The sequence below is a fragment of the Cicer arietinum genome, chromosome 2, assembly GCF_000331145.2.
Source record: "Cicer arietinum cultivar CDC Frontier isolate Library 1 chromosome 2, Cicar.CDCFrontier_v2.0, whole genome shotgun sequence".
NCBI lineage: Eukaryota > Viridiplantae > Streptophyta > Magnoliopsida > Fabales > Fabaceae > Cicer > Cicer arietinum.
Window position 1 is genome coordinate 6,010,882 of NC_021161.2, and position 21,090 is coordinate 6,031,971.

Sequence of the window (21,090 nt, forward strand, 5' to 3'; positions counted from 1 at the left end):
GTGTAAAATAATTTTAAAATTTTTTAATGCATATCTTGTATTTCGTTATGTTATAAAGATATTTTGAAATTCATCTTATAACATAATAGAATTCTTATTAAATTAAAATATTGACGTAAAAAAAGATATCATTGTCTATGTAACTTTAAATTAATTTTCTATTAATGTTTAATAAAATGAAAGTGCAATAATTTAATGTTATCTTAAAAATTAGTGTGTGGATAAATATTTATTTTGTTTTTTTGGCGTAACCTGAACTAACAAAGACATTGAAATAAACATTCATAGAGATACTATGTGAACTAATCTTATATATAGAAAAAGATTAATCGGATGGAAAAAGGTAGAAAGTGTACTTTGTTAATGGAAAAATTTATATAAGACTGAATGTTCTTTAATGTCCCACGAGATAAGGAAGTGAGTACAAATCACCGAAAAATGAGCATAAAATAGTAAGGTTTTCTAGTGGCTATGGAGGTTTTGCAAAGAACTTTTGGGAAAAATCTATCCTCTATTTATAGAAATCAAAATAGATTGAAAAGTGCAAGACACGATTGATCCAAGGATCACGATGCATCGCAGAGTTACCTTTAAACAACGCAATCTAAAGCACTCAAACACTTTATGATACTCAAGTGCTACAATATATGGGCACTCGCTTGTCCTTCGAGGCCAATGAAATGTCTCCTCAAAACGCTTTGCTTCAGAATATCCATGCTCTTTCAAAATGTCTATTCAATTTTAAAGTAAAAAGTTGAGCCCTTTAATCTTAGAAATTCGAAGGGGAAACAAGCCTGCCAACCCGATTCACTAAACAATTGCAACATCTTCTTATTATAAATTATAACTACATTGAACTAAAAGGAAATAATTTGGGAAGATATCAAGTTGGCATCTCGTCATTCAAGTCAGACGATCTCAACTATCATATTGTCCTGCAAAAACGTGTGCAAATATATACAATCAAAACAAATAATAAAGTAGAAGAAAAGATCATTCTTGTGACATCCTCTATCCTAAAATAATTTAAAATATAAATATAATAAAAATACAGATAAATATGTAATGTGTCTTTCAACTAATATAAAATAGAGACTTGCTAAGACCTCTTATATATAATAAACATTATGTGGTCACCTTATGGTTCATTAAGTTCTCTTTGTATCTAATAAGCCTGATGCATTCACCCTTTGGTTTTAGACATCATGTCTAATAACCTAAACTAAGTAATATGTTTGTTCTTTAGTCTATCATGTTAGATAATTCCTTTAAAATCATTTAACCAAACTTTCTCAATATTTAATGAACTCTTATCTAAATCTAACCATTTAGTTTTAGACATCATATCTAATAAGCATTATGTGGCCACCTTATGCTTCATTAAGTTTTATTTGTATCTAATGAGCATGGGGCATTCACCCTTTGGTTTTAGACATCATGTCTAATAACCTAAGCTAAGTAATATGTTTGTTCCTTAGTCTACCATATTAGATAATTCCGTTAAAATCATTTAATCAAACTTTGTCAATATTTAATGATATGTCATCTAAATCTAAGTGATCAAGTTAACTGCAAATCCTTGTTATGCCACCATACTATTAGCTTAATTGTTTTTATTAATCTTTTAATAGAATTTAGTAGTATGATGCTCACTTGGAAGCTCTCATTTAATAATATCACATGGATTAAACATACTGAAAATTTAAACTAAATATGTTTGGATGAAGTAATTTTTTTAGGGGAATTCAAACTCTTCAAGCAAATTACCTTGTTTGGATAATAAATTTTGAGAATTTTTAAAATGAAGGAAATTTATGAGGTATTTTGTCAAAACTAAATATAAAGAATTTTAAATACCATGTAAAACATAAAAATTTCAAATTCCCTCTTTATTTTATAGTGTATAAATCATAAAATGATTTCTATAATTTTTGCAAATTTACAAGTTTGACCCTATATGTTTTAAAATTTACATATTAATCCATTTTTTTAAATTGGTCACTAAAAATTTTCAAATTGGTTCTTAAAAATTGCAAAATAGTCCCTTAACTTATATAAAATTTCAATTTTGATCCAAATATAGTATTCATTTTTGCCCCAAAATTTTAAAAATTTATAAAAAAAAATACATCAATTTTTAAAGAACAATTTTGTTATTCAACCAACAAAATTTAGAAATGATAGGAATTCAATTAAATCATTTGAATTGTTTGAACTTTTAATTTCCTTAGAATTTTCAATTCTCCAAACACACTCTAAAGATTCCACATTTTAACTAAAGAAAATTAGTATGTGGTCCATCTTACAAATAACCAAATAAGTAGAATAAGAGTTAAATGTCATTACAACTTGAATACATGATGACTCAACAAGGAAAGTCTAAGTAAATTAGATAATAAGAACCAAGATATGAGCTCATTTGACGAGTCACTTCTCTAGTGTTGAAGCACTACTCTAAAAGTTGTCAAAAATGGCAGAAAGGTAAGGAACAGTGGTGAGCTAAGATTGATGATGGTTATGACTCATATGAGTGGATGAAGGCACAACATCTGAGTCTGAGGCCAATGTGTCCTCGTGTTCCTTGATGACATAATATATACTTTCTTTTTCCTCTATATTTTGGGTCAACCTTAAAATGATACTAAGGCATACAAGACCAAAAAACAAGGAATATTCCTTCCACAAATGTTGTTGTACCTAAACTTAAAAACCATCTTTGTCCTTACGCCAATATTCGATATTTCCTCTTCACACGTAGTTGGTACAACATCCTACAATACCCTACAACAATATGTCTTGGAGTGAATTCATTTGTAAAATAACTAACAAGTGATATTCACAAGTAGACGACACTTTAATGTGTTTAGACCTCACTAAACTATCCAACTATTAACTCCATTAACTGATCCTAAAATGCATATGTGATCCAAGTATTGGATAATTAAATAAAGCTTAAAAGGAGAAATAACTCTTATTTCTAAGAGTTATCACATATCTCAAAATGAATTATCTCGCTCATAAGTCATTACCTCGTCAAATAGGACCCAGTGACCTCAAGAGCAATTGTTCGGACTAAACCAAGGTCCATTCATCGTTGACTCTACCAATGATGTCCATAAGTGCATGAAAAACCCATAATCAACACATGCATCTTTCACTTGATCCTGCCATCCTTATTTTTATCAAAATTTAACAATGATTTGTTGACCTAATGATGCATAACCCGTTTAATCAAATTGACAATAACTATCCTAAATGGCCCGTTTATAAAAGAAAACTTTCATTGGTGAAAGTGCACATTAATGTTCATTTTAACTGACACTCATTTCATTCTCCCACCATCTCAAGTTTTTGAGTGCTCACATGTACACCACCCTAGGGATGGATAAGTAGCTGAAGCCCGACCGAAAACCAATATATTCGAGTATAAAAATAAGGGCACGGGTGTGTAGAAATGGGTATACATCAATGTGACAATATAGAGCAATCAAGTTCGATGTCCAAAACACAACTAACAGGCGACCAAACTAAGTCACAATTGGTATTGAAAAAGGGCGATGTAACAACATAGAGCATTGGTAATGATAAATTGTCTTGACACCCACATAATTTTCCTCGTAAGTGTAGAAGAGTAATAGCTTGACATCTAAATCTCCTTTTACAAGAAGTAGACTAATTTTTCTTGGCATTGGAATCTAACATAGTAAATTCATAAATTTGCTCATTGTTTTTTCAACTTTTCTTCTCCAACAACTTTCTCGTCCCCACGAACACACAAGAGTCACAAACAATCAATATTAAAGTGACCATTATGAGCATGGTTTCTTCTCTTTGAGTGAAGGCCTTGAGTGGAGCGGGCAATTGCAACTAGCCATGGTTGCAAGCAGTGATGTCGATGACATAAATCTGAGCAAAACCAATCGCCCCAAATGTTTGTCCACCCTTACATACCTAGTCAAAGAGCTACCACCATCATCCTCAACCACATTACAAACACTTTAACCACCACACGATATTCACCTCATATGGGTGTACACATACATGTAACCTATCCAAAATCATCCAATCAAAACACAAAAAACATGCACTCAGACATAGGGAAACGAGTTGCCGACCCATCTGGTTCACTTTGCAGTTGTAGGTGGGTGCAAACGATCGACTTTGGTTTCTAAAAAAGACTCATACAACACATTGTATATAAATTTATACTATTATTTTCAAATATTAAACTTTGTTGTGAACATGTACACGAGATAGTTGAAACATGTTAGAGAACTTTAAAAACTACTATAAGACTAAAACAATAGATTAAAGATTTGCATTGATTTTATTTATATTTCCAAGACAACATTTCTCTTTTACTACTTTTATATAAAAATTTATAATAATAGTTATAAATTATTATTCTAAGGGGAAAAGATGAATGGAGAGGCTCTTTTAGTAGACAAAGAAAATTTGAGAAGAAAATGAAAGATAAAATACATGTCGATGTCTTTTATATTTTATGAAAGTAACAATTTGATTCTTTATATTTTTTATGTGCAACACAAATTAAATCACCAAATTATTATTATAAAAGCTGATTTTATCTAAAATATAATAATTATTATTTTTGACAAAATTTCCAATTATATATGCTACTATCAACGTACATCTGTCCCTAGTTTGGATAGTAAACTCACTACGTTGCTTAGATTAGATGGAACTGCAATCCGACTAGCATGAGGATCTCCAAAGAATGATATACACTTTTGACCCATAGAATTTAACATATTTACTTACTAAGAAGATATTGAGTAAAACGGTGCCATCTTTATTAAGAAATGATGCGCGCTTTAATTTTGCTACCAAATTTGGCTCTACACCCAACAATCAAATCTGTTTGGCGGTAATGTTCACGAAGCTGTTAGAACAAATCTATACTTCTAGTGCTTGATCTATGTTTTTCTTCTTATGTTATGTGTGTTTTTAAGTTAGATCTATTTGTTCTTATAATTTTGTAAGTTAGATTTATATTATTTGTGAGTTTATCTTTGTTAATAATGTTATAGTTTTTGTTAAAAGTGATGTTGTCAATTTGTTTTATGAAACTTTCTATTTCTTCTCATTATTAAAAAATAAAAATCAATAAATTGAATCAAACTGTATAAATTCCAACTAAACTGTCAATCCATAAATTGACCAAACCGTCAACTCGTAAATTGACCAAACTATATATATAGATGATCAAAATTAAACCTTTATATTAGACTCGTAATTTGGACTAGATTGAGGGTTTGGGCCAAAACGGACCTCTAGCCTTACTAAAAGTGGGAAAAGTTGCTTCCATATCATGATTCCATTTAGTAGTGCTTAGAATATATATATTTTTCAAACAAAAAATAGAACAATATTGTTGACCAAAAAAGAGAGGAATAATATTGAAAAATACAATAACCAACCAATGGTTCGTCCAAAACCCAAATACACACACACGAGGCACACTCTGGTTATAGAAAATATTTAAGTATATCTAAACGTCGGAAAGAGAGAGAAAAAGATAGCCATACCCACAACCATAGATTATAAATCAAAATATATGATTCATTTATTCCAATTTGAATTACGAGCTCGAAAAGCTTCTTTCTCAAATCTTCACATTTTTCTTTACCATCGAATCAAAATCAAATTTACCAAACTAAACTAAATTAAACAAAACCAAATCCAACTAACCCACCGCCACCCTCACAACCCAAAACAACAACACCGAAAACCCCTTTTCTTTTTAATTTCCCGTTTTACCCTCACCTTCTTCTCCTATTTACCTTCCCTATCCTTCTATGGCTTCTTCGCTTCTCCTTCTTCTTTCCATAACTGTTTTCTCTATTCTTCAATCCACGTCAGCATCTTCTTCGTCTTCTTCCGTGTGCATCCCTCAACCTTCGTCGTTTCTCTTTAATCTTCAATCTCAGTGCCCAACCTTCATCCAATCTAATCCACCGCTTCAGGTTCCTCTTTCTATCCCTAATTTCATTTTTTTATATCTTTTTTGTATGTACTTTTCGTTATTTGGATCAATTTGATAGTTACTTTTTGTCGTTGTTTCAATAAATTAATTTCATGAGTTTTATCTTTTTTTATTAGTAATTTCATGATTTGAATCAATTTACTGGTTGCCTTTTCTTTTTTATTTTTTTTTCTTTTTGTTGCTGTTGTTTGGATTAAATTAATTTCTGGATAATTAGATTATTTATGTTTTTTATTCCTTGATTTATTATTGGATTTTGTTTCAATTTTTTATTATTATGTGAAAGTGGATGATAATAATTAGGTTTTTCATTTTTTTTGTTTTTGAAAATTGATGATTTTGTAAATTTGAGAATACTGTAAATATATTGAAGGAAATGAATGTTGGTATAGTGTAATGTAATTTTTTAGTTGTGTTTTTTCAGAACTGTTTTTATTTTATTTTATAGCAAACGATTAAATTCATTGTACTGTCTTTTTCTTGGTCCTTGTAGATTTTTTTTTTGTTTTTCCACTTTAGAGGAGGGTAGCCATCACATTACTTTATTGGTTGGACTCAATTAATAAACTGTTTTGAATTTGGGTTTAATGACCATGCAGGATCGGTGTAAATAATTTTAAACTGAATGTAACAGGGACCATTGAGTATATATAGTTATTAATTGATAGAAGTTACAATCATAAGATGAGATTATAAGATCAACTGTTCATACTTCATATTAACTGTCAATGTAAAATTGATTAACACCAACCGTGTATAGTATATTTTAATGTTCTTGATTTTTGTCTAAATTGGTATATCAGGGCCAGTCTTTTTGGACCTTCTGGAATCAAAAGCAGAAGTTGGCTTGTGATTGAAAAAAAAAACGTTTTGGAGAAATAATTATTGTGAGTTTAAGATTGTGGATTTTATTAAGAGATAAGAGGATATGCACCTACAGTGTAAATTGGTTTAACAATCACATCCAATAAGAATCGAGTATTTTGCAGTTTATCTTTTTTTAAAATACGGTTACAATATAGGTTTACAGGAATATTATGATTGGTTCTCATTGTTGGTGTAAAAATATTCGAAAGTGCATTTCCATTAAGCTCTTTAATTAAAGCAGTACATGGAACCATTTTGTGGCAAATAAAATGCTGTTAATTGTTTAAATGATTATACTTTGTCAAGAAAATAGGTAAGGTTTTGATTATTTTAATCAAGTGATTCACACACTGCAACTGTACTCCCTTGTAATGTATTCAATTTAGTTCAGCTTGTCGTTAAACCATTATTAGGTACACAAACAACCGAACAACAATAAAATATGTTGTTTATAGTTAAGAAAACAGATGATATGTTAAACCCTGTCCTAATGTTACAACAAATAATTGACAATATCCAATTTCTTCAAGGTAATTTCTGCCTTATACTTGAAAATGTGATATGCATGTAATAAAATTAAGATCTCTTGAGAAATCTATTAATTTCTAATTCATACTTTGCTCACTGTTTAAAGTTAGTGAAGTTTATAAGATGCTCAGATTACAGAAAGAAGTATTAGATGTCTTCCTATTACCCTAGATTAAACATTTTGTTCTCACGAGCAAATGTATTCAAGCTGTTCCTAAACTGTGGGCTGTGAGTTCTGATTGTTCTTTCTTCCTTTTAACTGGATAGTAGCTAAACTAAATGATTTTTTATTTTTCCTATCCCCCTTCATTTTTTCTCTGATCTCCTCGCTCACAGTATGCCCTTACAACCTGGTCAGTGTGCCATTACCATAGTTAACTAAAATTGTATGTATTGCAAAACATGTCAGTGGCGACTAGAAGACTGACCCAAAATGTCACTTTCTATGTAATAGTATGTTTTGTTACTTTCAGTTCATGAACATAATTAATTGTTTTTTAGTTAAGTTCCCTCTGTTCTAGTGTCTCGTTGTTGTTGTTAATCATCTTGAAAATCACACGAATGATGGAAAGGAAAATAACATCCTAAGAATAAAATAGAAATGCTTTCTCTGTTGTCTGATATCTGATTTTCTAAAACTATAAAATTAAAGGAACAGGATTGCATAATACCTTCACTGCTGCTATTCTCTTCATTGGGTAGATGGCCAATCAAAGAGCCATCCATGCTATTCTATCCTAGAGTAGCTGTTTACTTTTCACTCTATTGCCAAAAGTACTCTTGTCTCCCTTCCTTTTATTTCCTATAATTTTTATTTTTGCTGTGGCCCCCATGTCTGCCAACCTGAGTTGATAGTTTGAAGCTTTGTTTTACTGGATTCAGGAAGAAAGGGAGAACAAAGGTAAGAAAGTAAATATCTGACAGAAGGGGAGATTTGTTGAGGAATAAAGAGACACGAGGGCAGCCTTAACTAGTCAATTTGGGTGTGCATGAAGCGTAGGTAATGAAGGTACCTAGTAAATGAAGTAGGCGAACAGCTGAAGTTAGTAAGAGGAATTGACACAAAATTTAACATAGTCAAGCCAACAGTGAACCATAGATAGGCTTCCACTAATGAAATCAAGAGAAAATTCACTGTGAATAATACTCAAATTCCTAGTCCATTACACCTAATGCCTGACTAACAACAACCTGGATTCGCAGACTTTAAAATTCTTTCTTGGACGCACTGCCAATTCATTGGGTTAGGCCAAATATCTTGTCAAGTCCAATATGCCAGGGGGGGTCTCATTTTCTATATGCTTAGCATGGAACTGCAGTTGTGGGTTTGTCATTACAATTTGATCTTAAACCTTAAACTATTAGGTTTATTTGCAATTTTGCTTATATAGTCATCAATTAATCCATTTCTTTCCCATATGGGATTTCTTAACTTGTTCTTCAATTTTCCAAAAGACCTTTTTAATTATGGGAAAGTGATGGGTGAAGATTTTCATTGTTTGTCTGTTTTTGTTTTAATTGTAGCTTCCAAAGAACTTAATCAGAAAAGGAAATTCTTGTCTTAAATATTATATTGGGGGTAGGGAGATTTAAATTCATAATTGCCCTTGATTCTTCATTGCAAAATGATTTAGCTGAATGTATAAAGTAACCGGACCATATTGAAAATGACAATAATAGGGATTCAGTTATATATGAGTATTAATAGGGATTTAGTTATATATGAATACTAATAGGATTTGATTGTTTAGTAATCTAGTATATATATATATATATATATATATATATATATATTTGATGTATTGCCAACATATTTCAATTCAATAAAATATATTTTTACTCTAATTCTTAAGATGATATCAGAGCTCTTGGTCTTTTGGGAGTCTCGTTTCCGCATAAATCTGTCGCCTTCATTGCAGTTTCTTTTTTTTCCTGAAACCTTAGCCACCTTCATTGTGGCCCTTTTTGTTGTCTTCATTGCGACAACTTGAGATTTCTTTTTGGCCTATTTGCTACCATAGTGTGTTCAATATCACACTTGTTCACATCCGTTTGACCGCCTTTCAGACCTCCGTTCAGCACCGTTTTCAACCAGATTGTAGATCGGTCGTTTCTCATTTCATTTTGGGGGTTCACTTCTTGATCGGAGCACTTTCGTTTTTGGGTCATTTGAAGCTCACACAACATGACACCCTTGGACTTAATGCTTTAGATACAACCTATAACCAATATTGGACACTGGATTCTGGAGCTACTGACCACATGACACCCTTCCGTAACACACTTCTCCACTTATTCACCTTGCCCTAGCAACAAGAAAATATCCACATCATATGGTACCCTTCTATCTGCAGCAAGTCAAGGAGATGTCCAGATAAACTCATCCATAACTCTAAGAAATGTCCTTCATATTCCTAAATTGTCCACTAGCTTAATTTCCATACAAAAATTAACAGAAGACCTATCATGTAATGTTTTTTATATCAAATCTTGCATCTTTCAGGACAAGAATTCAGGTAGGAGAATTGGTAATGCTAGAGAATGGAATGGTCTTTATTACTCAGATAATCAAAATCTTCCTCCAAACCTATTCAATAATACCACCACTTTTTTTTCCCCCTGAATCTATAAAGACCAACAGGGACAAGGTCATTTTGTACCACTGTCGCCTGGGTCATCCTTCATTTAGAGTCATAAAATAGTCGTTTCCTTCGCTCTTGAAAAATCTTCACTGTGAGATGTGTCAGTTTGCTAAACACAAACGTGTACCTTTTCCAGTTAGTAACCAAATGATCCATTCTGTTTAGTTCATACTGATGTATGAGGTTCCTCTAATGTTCCAAATATATCAGAGGCCCGTTGGTTTGTAACCTTTATTGATGGCTGTACCTGAGTTACTTGGGTTTTGTTGCTAAAACAAAAATCTGAAGTCAGTTCAGTGTTTGTACAGTTCTTCTCCATGATAAAAAACCAATTTAGAGTGGATATTAAGAGGATTAGGTCTGATAATGCCAAAGATTACTTTAATCGCAGACTTAATTCTTTCTGTCAAAAGGAGGACATTATTCACGAGTCCTCATGTGTTAAAACACCCAAAAAAATTGGGATTGCTGAGAGGTAAAATGGGCACTTGTTAGATCAAACTCGAGCGATGTTATTTCAAAATAAAGCTCCCAAGAAATTTTGGGGAGAGGCAGTTTTAACTGCATCGTATCTCATAAACCTATTAGCCTCTAGTGTCCTTGCCTGCAAAGCTCCCATGGAGGCCCTGTCGACCTCGTGCTACCCTAATGTGTCCACCAGTAGTAATCTTACTCCCAAAATATTTGGGTGTGCGTCGTTTGTCTATATCCATAGTGATAGTAGAGAGAAACTTGATCCTACCGCCTTAAAATGTGTCTTTATCGGGTACTCTTCCACCCGAAAGGGCTACAAATATTATCATCCACCATCCCAAAAATTTTGTCTTTCGAGATGTCACCTTCCACGAATAAGAAAGTTTCTTTGGTCAAACTCATCTTCAGGGGGAGAATACAAGTAAGGAAGATGAGTCTTTTCTACTTTTTGAGTTGACTCTTGAACCATAAATTGAGACTGAACTTGATTTTAAAAAAGATGACAATAAAGGAAATGACAATGTTAAGATGGAAATGATGACACTAATGTAAGATATGAAAAAAATCTAGTATATACAAGAACAAAGGTCATTCCTGAATCTATTCACATCGATGACTCCAATTCGACCTTACATGAGGTAACTTCCCTTGACACTTCAAACTCTAGTGATCGAATCTATGAATCTTTCTATGAACAGGAATTAGAATCCAACACCCCACCAACTTATGCCTTCATATCCCAATTGGACTTAGGAAGGATACTAGAACTTGTACCAATAAACCACTCTACTCTTTATCCAACTACCTATGCTTTGAACAATTTTCACCTACCCATAAAGCCTTTCTCACAAATCTGAACACTACCACTATACTTACCTCTCTAATTGAAGCATTGTCTGAGAGGAAATGGAAACAAGCCATGGACTTGGAAATGGAAGCACTGGACAAGAATGGTACTTGGGATTTGGTCCCTCTACCAAATGGAAAGAAACCTGTAGGATGCAAGTTGGTATACACTGTAAAGTACAAGGCTGATGGGTCTATTGAGAGGTACAATGCAAGGTTGGTAGCTAAAGGATTTACTCAAACGTATGGAGTGGATTACTTGGAAACATTTGCTCTGGTAGCAAAAATGAATACCGTAAAGGTGATATTAACTCTACCAGCTAATTATAGTTGGAACTTGCTTCAATTTGATGTAAAAAATGCCTTCCTCCATGGAGATGTAGAAGACGTTGCAGTTGACAAGGAAATGTACCAAAGATTAGTTGGAAGACTCATATATTTATCACATACTAGACCTGATATTGCTTTTGCTGTAAGTCTAGTCAATTAATTCATGCACCAACCAAAAGAGGTACACTTGCAAGCTGCAATCAGAATCATGCAATATTTGAAAGGAATCCCAGGTAGAGGAATTTTGTTCAGACGAAATGGAAATGTGGGTCTTGAAGCATATATTGATGCTAACTATGCACGGTCAATTATAGATAGAAGGTCAAACACAAGATATTGCACTTTTCTATGATGGAGTTTTGTATTTGGAAAAGTATGAAACAAAGTGTGGTATCCAGATCCAGTGCCGAAGCAGAATTTAGGGCAATGACACAAGGGATATTTGAGTTACTATGGTTGAAGATCATTTTGGAGGACTGAAGATAAGGTGGGATGAACCAATGAAACTCTATTGTGATAATAAATTTGCTATTAGCATAATACATAATCAGTGCAGCATGATAGAACCAAACATATTGAAGTCGATAGACATTTCATCAAAGAAAAACTCGGCAATGGTCTAATTTGCACTCCATATGTCACCTCCCAAGGCAACCTTGTAGATCTTCTAACTAAAAGGCTAAACAACAACAACTTTGAAAGAATTGTGTCCAAGCTAGGAATGGAGAACACCTGTTCATCAGTTTGAGGAGGAGTGTCAAAATCTATTTCTGTTTTATATCCCTCAAGGGATTCAGTTGTATAGGAGTACTAGTAGGGATTTAGTTATATATGAGTACTAATAGGAATTTAGTTATATATTAGTACTAATAGGATTTGGTTGTTTAGTAATCTAGTGTATATATATATATATATATATATCTCTGATGTATTGCCAACATATTTCAATTCCATAAAATATTTTTACTCTAATTCTTAAGTATTATATTATCTTTTATCTGATATCTGAATTTTAAACTAAATGGGTTTTTATTGAGTTCCAGAAAATGATCTCTTTTAATGTACCGTGCATGCATTTTTTTTAATTTATTGAATGTGATAGAGCTGATCCCTTCTATTGTCATTACATTTTTGTGATATAGAGTTTAACCTCATAGTTTGAGCAAATAGTTATATAGATGTAACTATGATTTTCTGACTAATACCAGTTTGCATATTCTGATTCCCAATGACAGTATTTAACTTTTCATTTGATTTAATCAGGTGAATGGAAATTTCATAGACGAAGTTCTATCTGGCAGAAAGAAGATCGAGTGTGTGTCTATACTCTTCTATGCTTCCTGGTGCCCATTTTCACGCAGAATGCTTCCTAAATTTGAAACTCTTAGTTCCATGTTTCCTCAAATAGAGCATTTGGTTCTTGAGCAATCGTCAGCTTTGCCAAGGTTTTTAAGCTATCCCTGCTTCTATGTTTAATTTCCTGAATAATAATTATGAACTCAATTTATTGTGTTGTATTGTATGCTATATTTGCTTGGTTTTGGACATATAGCATACTGATTCAGCAATATGAGGGCCTCTAAAATGGTTAAAAATATTTTTTAAGAGTATCAAGGGCCAAACTTTTAAGATTAGAACAGAGTCTCCAAAATGTTTGGACCAACCCTGATACTATTCAGTTAGCTACAGTTATAAATATCTGTTGATATTGTTATTAATATCTATTGATGTCTACATTTGCTTTATTTTGCAGCTTATATTCAAAATATGGGATCCATAGCTTGCCTGCAATAGTATTGTTGAACCAGACATCAAGGTTGAGATATGGCGGTCCAAACAATTTTCTCTCAATATTGGAATTTTACGAGAGAAACACAAGTAAGCATATCTTGATTCTTTTTTGTAAATTTACAATTCATTATTATTTAAGACATCCATATTTTTGGAGTAAGTAACAACTCAACGTCAAGTCCTAGAAACTTTACTGCCTGATAATAGGCGTATCATGTAAGCTTATGCCTTCATTTACCTGTGTGCCTCTCAGGATTTGAAGCAAGTAGTAATATTGTTATTGGTCAACCAAGCAGCGATGAGAATTCTAGTCTGAAGTCGTTGATGGGTTTATCACTCAAAGAAACATCAAGAAGGGAACCCTACTTAGTGTTCTCTGTGATGTTTATCTGTTTGAGGATACTTCTTTTTGTATTTCCCAAGATCGTATCACGTATCCGAGCATTTTGGGTTTCATGTATTCCTCATTTGAACATGCAAATATTCGGCGAGACAAGTCAAGTGATGGGACGCGTGCTTCAAGTAATTGATGTGAGGAGGATTTGGACAAAGCTAGGACTATGCAAGACCAGGAATTTTCATGAGAGGGCAAGAAGTGCACGGGTTTGGGCTTCATCCTTGGCTTCTGTTTCTCTTGGTGAATCGTCATCAGCTAGATAATAATTCCAAGGTTTGAACTAACAACCTTACGAAGTCGTTATGAGGGTAGTTTAAGAGTTTGCTTTTATCAGATAAAATATCCTCAAGCTGCAGGTGAAGCTTGGCAGCACATAGTCTCTCTCTCTCACTCTTGCTAATTTTGTTTGTAGAGCTAATAACCAAATGTTGATTTGTGTTTGAGTTGGTTTATGGGAGGAAGGAACAAGCATGTAAATTTGAGAACTGTTTTCTTTTTTGTGTAAATTAGTTGTTTCTGAATGAATTTATATACACAAGTTGTAATATATAAGCATCCTTCCCAGAACCCCGTCCCCTCTTCTCGTACACAAGCAATTTGAAGCACAACAAACACCATTGTTTTCCAAGTCGTGAAAAAGAAACCGTTAGTTTTTGAATGTGGGAATTACAAACATTATTTCCTTCGTGTTTCATTTGAGTTGTGAATGTGATGATTTCAATTATAAAATAAGTTTTATATACCAAAATACTTTTATTAATAATAGTTATGCAATGTTAGATGAATTAACGTATAATAAATAAGATTACATTAGTGAAAAAAGTAGTTAATTTTTATTGATGATATAAATAAATAAATAAATAAATTGAGAGAATTAAATATCGCAAATGACATATTTGGAGGGAATATTGATATTTAGGTAAATAATGTAAATAGTTCATGAAATATGGCATCGGTCGTATTAGCATTTGAGTGGTGGAAATTACATCTATGATCCTGAATTTCATGTTATATGTCGGTTTATTAGTTCAGCAATGTCTTCAATTTATAGATACATTTGTAAGAGCTAAATGTGAAATTCTCAACCCACTCTCATTAGACCAAATCCATGAAGAAAGTGGCTTTTAAAATAATAACAATAATGGTTTTTTTAAAAAATAATAACAATAATTTTTTTATAAAAAGTATAACATTTTTTAATTAAAAGTAATATTTCATCAGAACAAAACAAAACACTATTACAAAGATAAAAAAATAAAGGGATTAAATTCAGCTAAGATCTAATCTTGAAATTCAACTGTAAATTTTTTTTCTTCATTTTTCACGTAGTTAAAGACACAATACAAATCATGTTGGAAATAATGATGATATTAATGGAAGATTGTTGATAATAATGATGACATTAATGAGAGTTAAGTGTTGTTGTGAATTGAAAAACAAAGAAGTCCCACATATGAGGAATATCATATACTAGTAGTGTTTATAAGATGAAAGTATGGAACTTGAGGTGTGTCTCAAGTGTTTATATTCAAATTGATTATATGTGGTATCTGATTTGTCCAAATTAATCAAAAGTCTTGTAGTCTTTTAATGAGTGAAGATGACACTAATAATGATGACAACTACCTTCGTCTCCAAATAACAAAATCAAAGATAAAATACGAAAAACATTAAATTTGTGTAAAAATAACTTATTTAAATAAAGGAGGGAGTAAAATGACTTGGAGAAGTGATTCAGAAGAAGTGAATGACTATTTTTTTAAACAAATATTATTAATAAAATAAAAATATAACACTTGGAGAGACTAAGCCAAAATTCAAAGAAATAGACAAAAGGACAATATTTAGAAATGATAAAAGAAATCATCTTCACAATATTTAGACAATTAAGCCAACAATTTCAAAGTTGGCAAGAAACGATATGAGGGGATTTTTAGGCCAAAACAACCATGAGAGAGTTTTTCTCCAACCACAATATTTGCCAACCTTTAGAGTGAGAGATTTCAATAGAAATCATAACATCAATAAGCTTAACATGAAAAACATAGGAAAAGCCAATAAAGAGACTAAAACAACCAAAGGTAGCACCGTTATAATCTATATATATACACATGGAAATAGCAAGCTCGAGAGTAGCGTTTACATCCTCATCATAATTATATTTTATCCAACCACAACTAGGAGAGCACCATACAACCTCAACAATCAAAGGACCAATCTTAGAGCAACAACAAAGATTAAAAGCCTAGATAATATTAAACTCTAACATGGAAGAAGAGAAATAACTTTTATTATAAGAATCAACAAGGTGATCGATCCTAAAAGGATATACAAAACAAAGAAGCTTAATAATATTATGCATGATGCCAAGAAACTGTGACTAATTTCTTAATAATATTATGCATCCACTTATCCACTTGATGTAATAAGGATTTGGGCTTGAGTAAACTAAAAAGCTATGCAACAATATACCAACGAAAGTCGAATATTCAAATAAATTCATATTTTCATTCTTTATTTGACGAATTTGATGTTGACGGAGATGAAAATATGAGTTTATTTGAATTTTTGAGTTATGTATTTGATGAAATTTACATTATATTAAAGATGATAATTAATTTTATGGATTTTGTTTGAAAATTTTAATGAATTTTGAATTTTTGTAAAAAAGGATAACATTGTTGATATTTTAAAACATAAATAATTAAATTGTCACTTAAAATTAAAATAAAGGACCATCGGAAGAAGAAAAAAAAAGGTAAATGACTAAAACGTCTGAAATTAAGTTAAGGGACCGCGTGTGCTATTTAGCTTAAAATATAATTTAAAATATATAAAGTTGAAATGTTATAAAATATAAAAAAACAATAAAAAGACAATAAAAAGACAACTAAATTAGATATTTGATTAAGAAAATAAATCTTAATAATTAATTTTAAAAAATAAGTATGATTTTATCACAAGAGAAGTTTAATCATTTTATATAATCTAACAAATTATTATTCGAATTTTTTTACATTATATTAAAGATGATAATTAATTTTATGGATTTTGTTTGAAAATTTTGATGAATTTTTTGTAAAAAAAGAATAACATTGTTGATATTTTAAAACATAAAAGATTAAATTTTCATTTAAATTTAAAATAAAATACCAAATTTAGAAAATATAAAAAACTAAAACGTTAACTGAAATTAAGTTAAGAAACCACATGTGCTATTTAGTCTCCAATATAAAATATGTTTTACTACAATTTTTCAATAGATCATTTACATCATACATAAAAAGTTAAATACAAAAAATATTCTTTTTTTTTTAAGCTAAAAGGAGAGCTTATCGTGACATGTAAAAATTTTAACAATTAAAAACTAAATATTTCAAAGTATTTTTTAGAATAGAATACTATTACTCAATAAAATTTTATTTTCAAATATTCATTAAATGTAAAAATTTTAAATTAATATGATTAAGAATATTTTTTTAAAGTTAATGAATAAATTAATTTTTTATCAAAGCTAATAGATTAAGAAAAAAAAAAGAAAAACAAGAATCTGTGAGACGTTGCGCTTACCAAATTAAAACAAATATTAATAATGAATAAATTAAAATAACAAATTTGTGGTGAAAATATATAGTAATATGACAAATTATCTAGTTAAGACCACTCATTAATAATTGGTCAAATATGATGTTTAATGAATCTAAATAAATTTCATCTTTATTTGGCGCGCAGAAGTAGAATTTGCTAGTGAGAAAATAGACATTATTTTATTATGAGTTTAGTTGACATATAAAAAATATTATTTTATTATATCTTGGGTTTTATACACATCTTATTTTTATATCATATAATATATATTATATTTAAATATTAAAATTATCACTGTGAAATAATTCTATACTATTTTTTTCTTCCAAATTATTTAATTATTATTTTCAATATACATTTTATAATAACAAAACATACTACAAAAATTATTAAGTAATGAAATAAGTTACATTTAAAACATCCATTTAGACTACAAAATAAATAATTTTATGTTTTTTAAAAAATCACGACTAACTAAATAATTCTTATTCATTTGTTTGATAAGTTAAATAAAAATATGATATATATGACATGTCACTGGAAAAATTACCTTTAAAAAATATTATTATTATTTAAAAATTTAAATTATTCATATCTTTAAAAACTTCAAATAACAATTTATTATTTTATATAAAATGATTAAACTTTCCTTGTGATACAAAAATAGTTATTTTTTAAAATTAATTTTTAAGATTTTATTTTTTAAAATAAAATATTTATTTTAAATATATTTTTATTGTTATTTATATTTTACAAGATTTTAACTTTATATATTTTAAATTATATTTTATAAAGATAAATAAATAAATTAAGGTTCGTCTCCTATATATTGCTGGTTTCTAGACCATACATATGAAATATTAAAAACTTTTAACTAGAGCCTTAAGTGTAGTTACTCAAACACTTTCTTTACTACTTCCCAGATACCATAATTTCTATATTTCTTCTAAGTGAACCATGCTAAACTATAAAATATTTATGTTATGAACTGCCAAAAATTGATGCAGCATCTTCCAATGAACCCTTATACGTCATCCTCATGGTCTACCGATAGTGTAATCCCGTAACTTTAAATAAGATAGGCTAAATTACATCTGTGGTCCCTTAACTTAATTTCAGGTAACGTTTTAGTCATTTATCTTTTTTTTCTTCCCGATTTAGTCCTTTATTCCTAAAAATATCAAATAGAGTATGAAAATATGAGTTTATTTGAAGATTTGCGTTACGAAATTGATGAAATTTGTATTATATTGAAGAATATAATTAATTTTATGAGTTTTGATTGAATTTTTTTTTTGAATTTTTGTATAAAAAAGGATATCATTGTTGAAATTTTAAAACATAAAATATCAAATTGTCACTTAAAATTAACATAAAGGACCAAGTCGGGAAAAAAAAAAGATAAAGGACTAAAACGTTACCTGAAATTAAGTTAAGGGACCACAAATGTAATTTAACCAATAAGATATTATAACAAAATATAACTAAGTTTTCATATTTTAAGTTTTTAAAGTAAAATAAAGTGTGAGGTTTGAAAAACTTAGAACTTGATTGGAATAAAATAAAAACTCATATTTAAAAATACAAAGTAATCTATTTGTAAACGTTTAATGTTTTAATTCAATGTACTACAAAGATACATATGCATAAATAATTTAGCATAGAGTAAAATGAATAAATTTTAAATTTAAGACTTTGATTGGAATTCGGTATTACGACTACACTTTACATTTTGTATTTCAGTTATTAAAATGAACCATATACTTATATATGTAAGTTCTTTAGATTGATATTGTTCGTATTTTTTTAAGATTGCTTTCGGAAATTCTACAAATGAAACTTATTTCCTATTGCTTGCTTTGATCTGGGCGGGATCATAGTGTTGGACCGGTTCTTGAACTTTCACAAGTAGGAATATGAGTAAGTCCAATTCAGTATTTTGTCATTTGTCAAAATCTGGATCATATATTTGCAAATGATAAATGTATCTTTTTGTGAGTGTTTTTTCTTGCAAAGAATTCTTGATCATATCTTCATATCTTCTCGTGATAAATATTGATCAAATCTTCTTGTAAATAATTTATATCTTCTTGTAGATAAATCTTGATCAAATCTTCTTGTAAATAATTCATATATTGTTGTGGTAAATCTTGAACAAATCTTCTTATAAATAATTCATATCTTCTTGTAGACAAGATGTTGATAAGATCTTTTTCAAATCTTAACCATATTTTCTTGAGTTTTGGATTTTTTTATTGTTTTGAAGAAATTATGGAATATGGAAAGGGAAAAGAGTGGTCGAACTTTTTGTTTGATTGTATACAATGGAAAACATTGTAGTTGCATTAAAAAAATGGAGAGAAGCAAGGAGAATGAAAAGATGGTAGGGAGCGTGCTGCTATTGCTTGTCGAGTTGAGCCCAAACTAGAACCAGAGGCAAACATGACCAGAGACAACTAGAAACAGAGGCAACTAGAATCAGAGGCAACCAGAACTAGAGACAACCAGAACTAGAGACAACAAAAAACTATAGGCAACCAGGAATCAAAGGCAACTAAAATCAAATGTGTAACGCCCCAGATTTTTAATCCAAAACGTTACTTTAAAAAAATACTTATTTCGTAGAAAAGTTTATGAATCTTTTGTTTTTTTGAATAATTAACATTTATTCATTTTACATAAATAGTAATAATCACGTTATTCAATATCATTAAGAAAATATTTATTCAAAATTAAAATAATATGAAGACATTTATTCTTAACGGAAGGTAAACCACTTCCGTATTTCTAGAATTCTAGTACATTTAAAAGTTTGTGACAAAAGATCAAAAGAACTTAAAAGAATATTGGACAATTTCATTATTACAAAATCGTCTTGAAAGAAAAACCCATGTTTACCGCGCATTCGCCACACGTCAATACTCATTAACTACTCTTGAATCTCCTCGAACTCATTAGTACCTAAAATATTGTTGTAAGGGTCAATTTTTTTCCATCATCCACATCAAACCAAAGCAAGACATATAGAAGAATAACACAAAGCTCATAAACGTAGAAACTTCTCACTTTAAAAGAAAAAAATGCACAAACTAATAAATTTTATATCAACACATATGCATGATGAATGCTCCTAAAACTACATGATCCAGATATAGTCATGCCACTAAGGCAACTTCCACACAGAAAATCACACCTACCACTAAGGCAACTTCCACACAGAAAATCAAAACCTGTCACTAAGGCAACTTCCACCCTGTCACAAAGGCAACTTCCACGAAGATGCATATGCCATGCCATGAAGATGCAGTATGAAATAGATATACTCCCACACAACCCACTAAGAATTATGCCATGAGCATTCAAAATTCACTTTTTAAAAATCATCACCTTATTCACACATCATTAAGAACACATACACACATCCATATATTGATAAAAATTAGGACTATCACATAGAGATAAAAGTTTGATATCATATAGGCCATAAAAATTAACACTTTAACACATATAACAATAAAATTCACACTCCAACTAATATATATAATAAGAGTTAAATTTTGTTTATCATACATCGCATAAAATTTCATACTTCACTACATAAGAGTCAAATATTAAATTCA

General features: G+C 30.3%; 1 protein-coding gene across 1 annotated transcript; it reads left to right on the forward strand.

The window, feature by feature from the left end:
* Positions 1 to 5,467: 5,467 nt before the first annotated feature.
* LOC101506048 (5'-adenylylsulfate reductase-like 5) lies at positions 5,468 to 14,540 on the forward strand. The gene is made up of 4 exons (XM_004489640.4): positions 5,468 to 5,987; positions 12,958 to 13,139; positions 13,448 to 13,572; positions 13,739 to 14,540. The coding sequence occupies exons 1-4, from the start codon at positions 5,820 to 5,822 to the stop codon at positions 14,143 to 14,145; spliced, it is 882 nt and encodes a 293-aa protein (XP_004489697.1). The 5' UTR covers positions 5,468 to 5,819; the 3' UTR covers positions 14,146 to 14,540.
* Positions 14,541 to 21,090: the final 6,550 nt, after the last annotated feature.

Excerpts from the sequence above, each read along its gene's own strand:
- LOC101506048 (XM_004489640.4), top strand. The coding sequence starts at position 5,820 with ATGGCTTCTTCGCTTCTCCTTCTTCTTTCCATAACTGTTTTCTCTATT. Across the intron at positions 5,988-12,957 it reads AATCTAATCCACCGCTTCAG|GTGAATGGAAATTTCATAGA; the intron begins GTTCCTCTTTCT and ends TGATTTAATCAG. Across the intron at positions 13,140-13,447 it reads CAATCGTCAGCTTTGCCAAG|CTTATATTCAAAATATGGGA; the intron begins GTTTTTAAGCTA and ends TTTATTTTGCAG.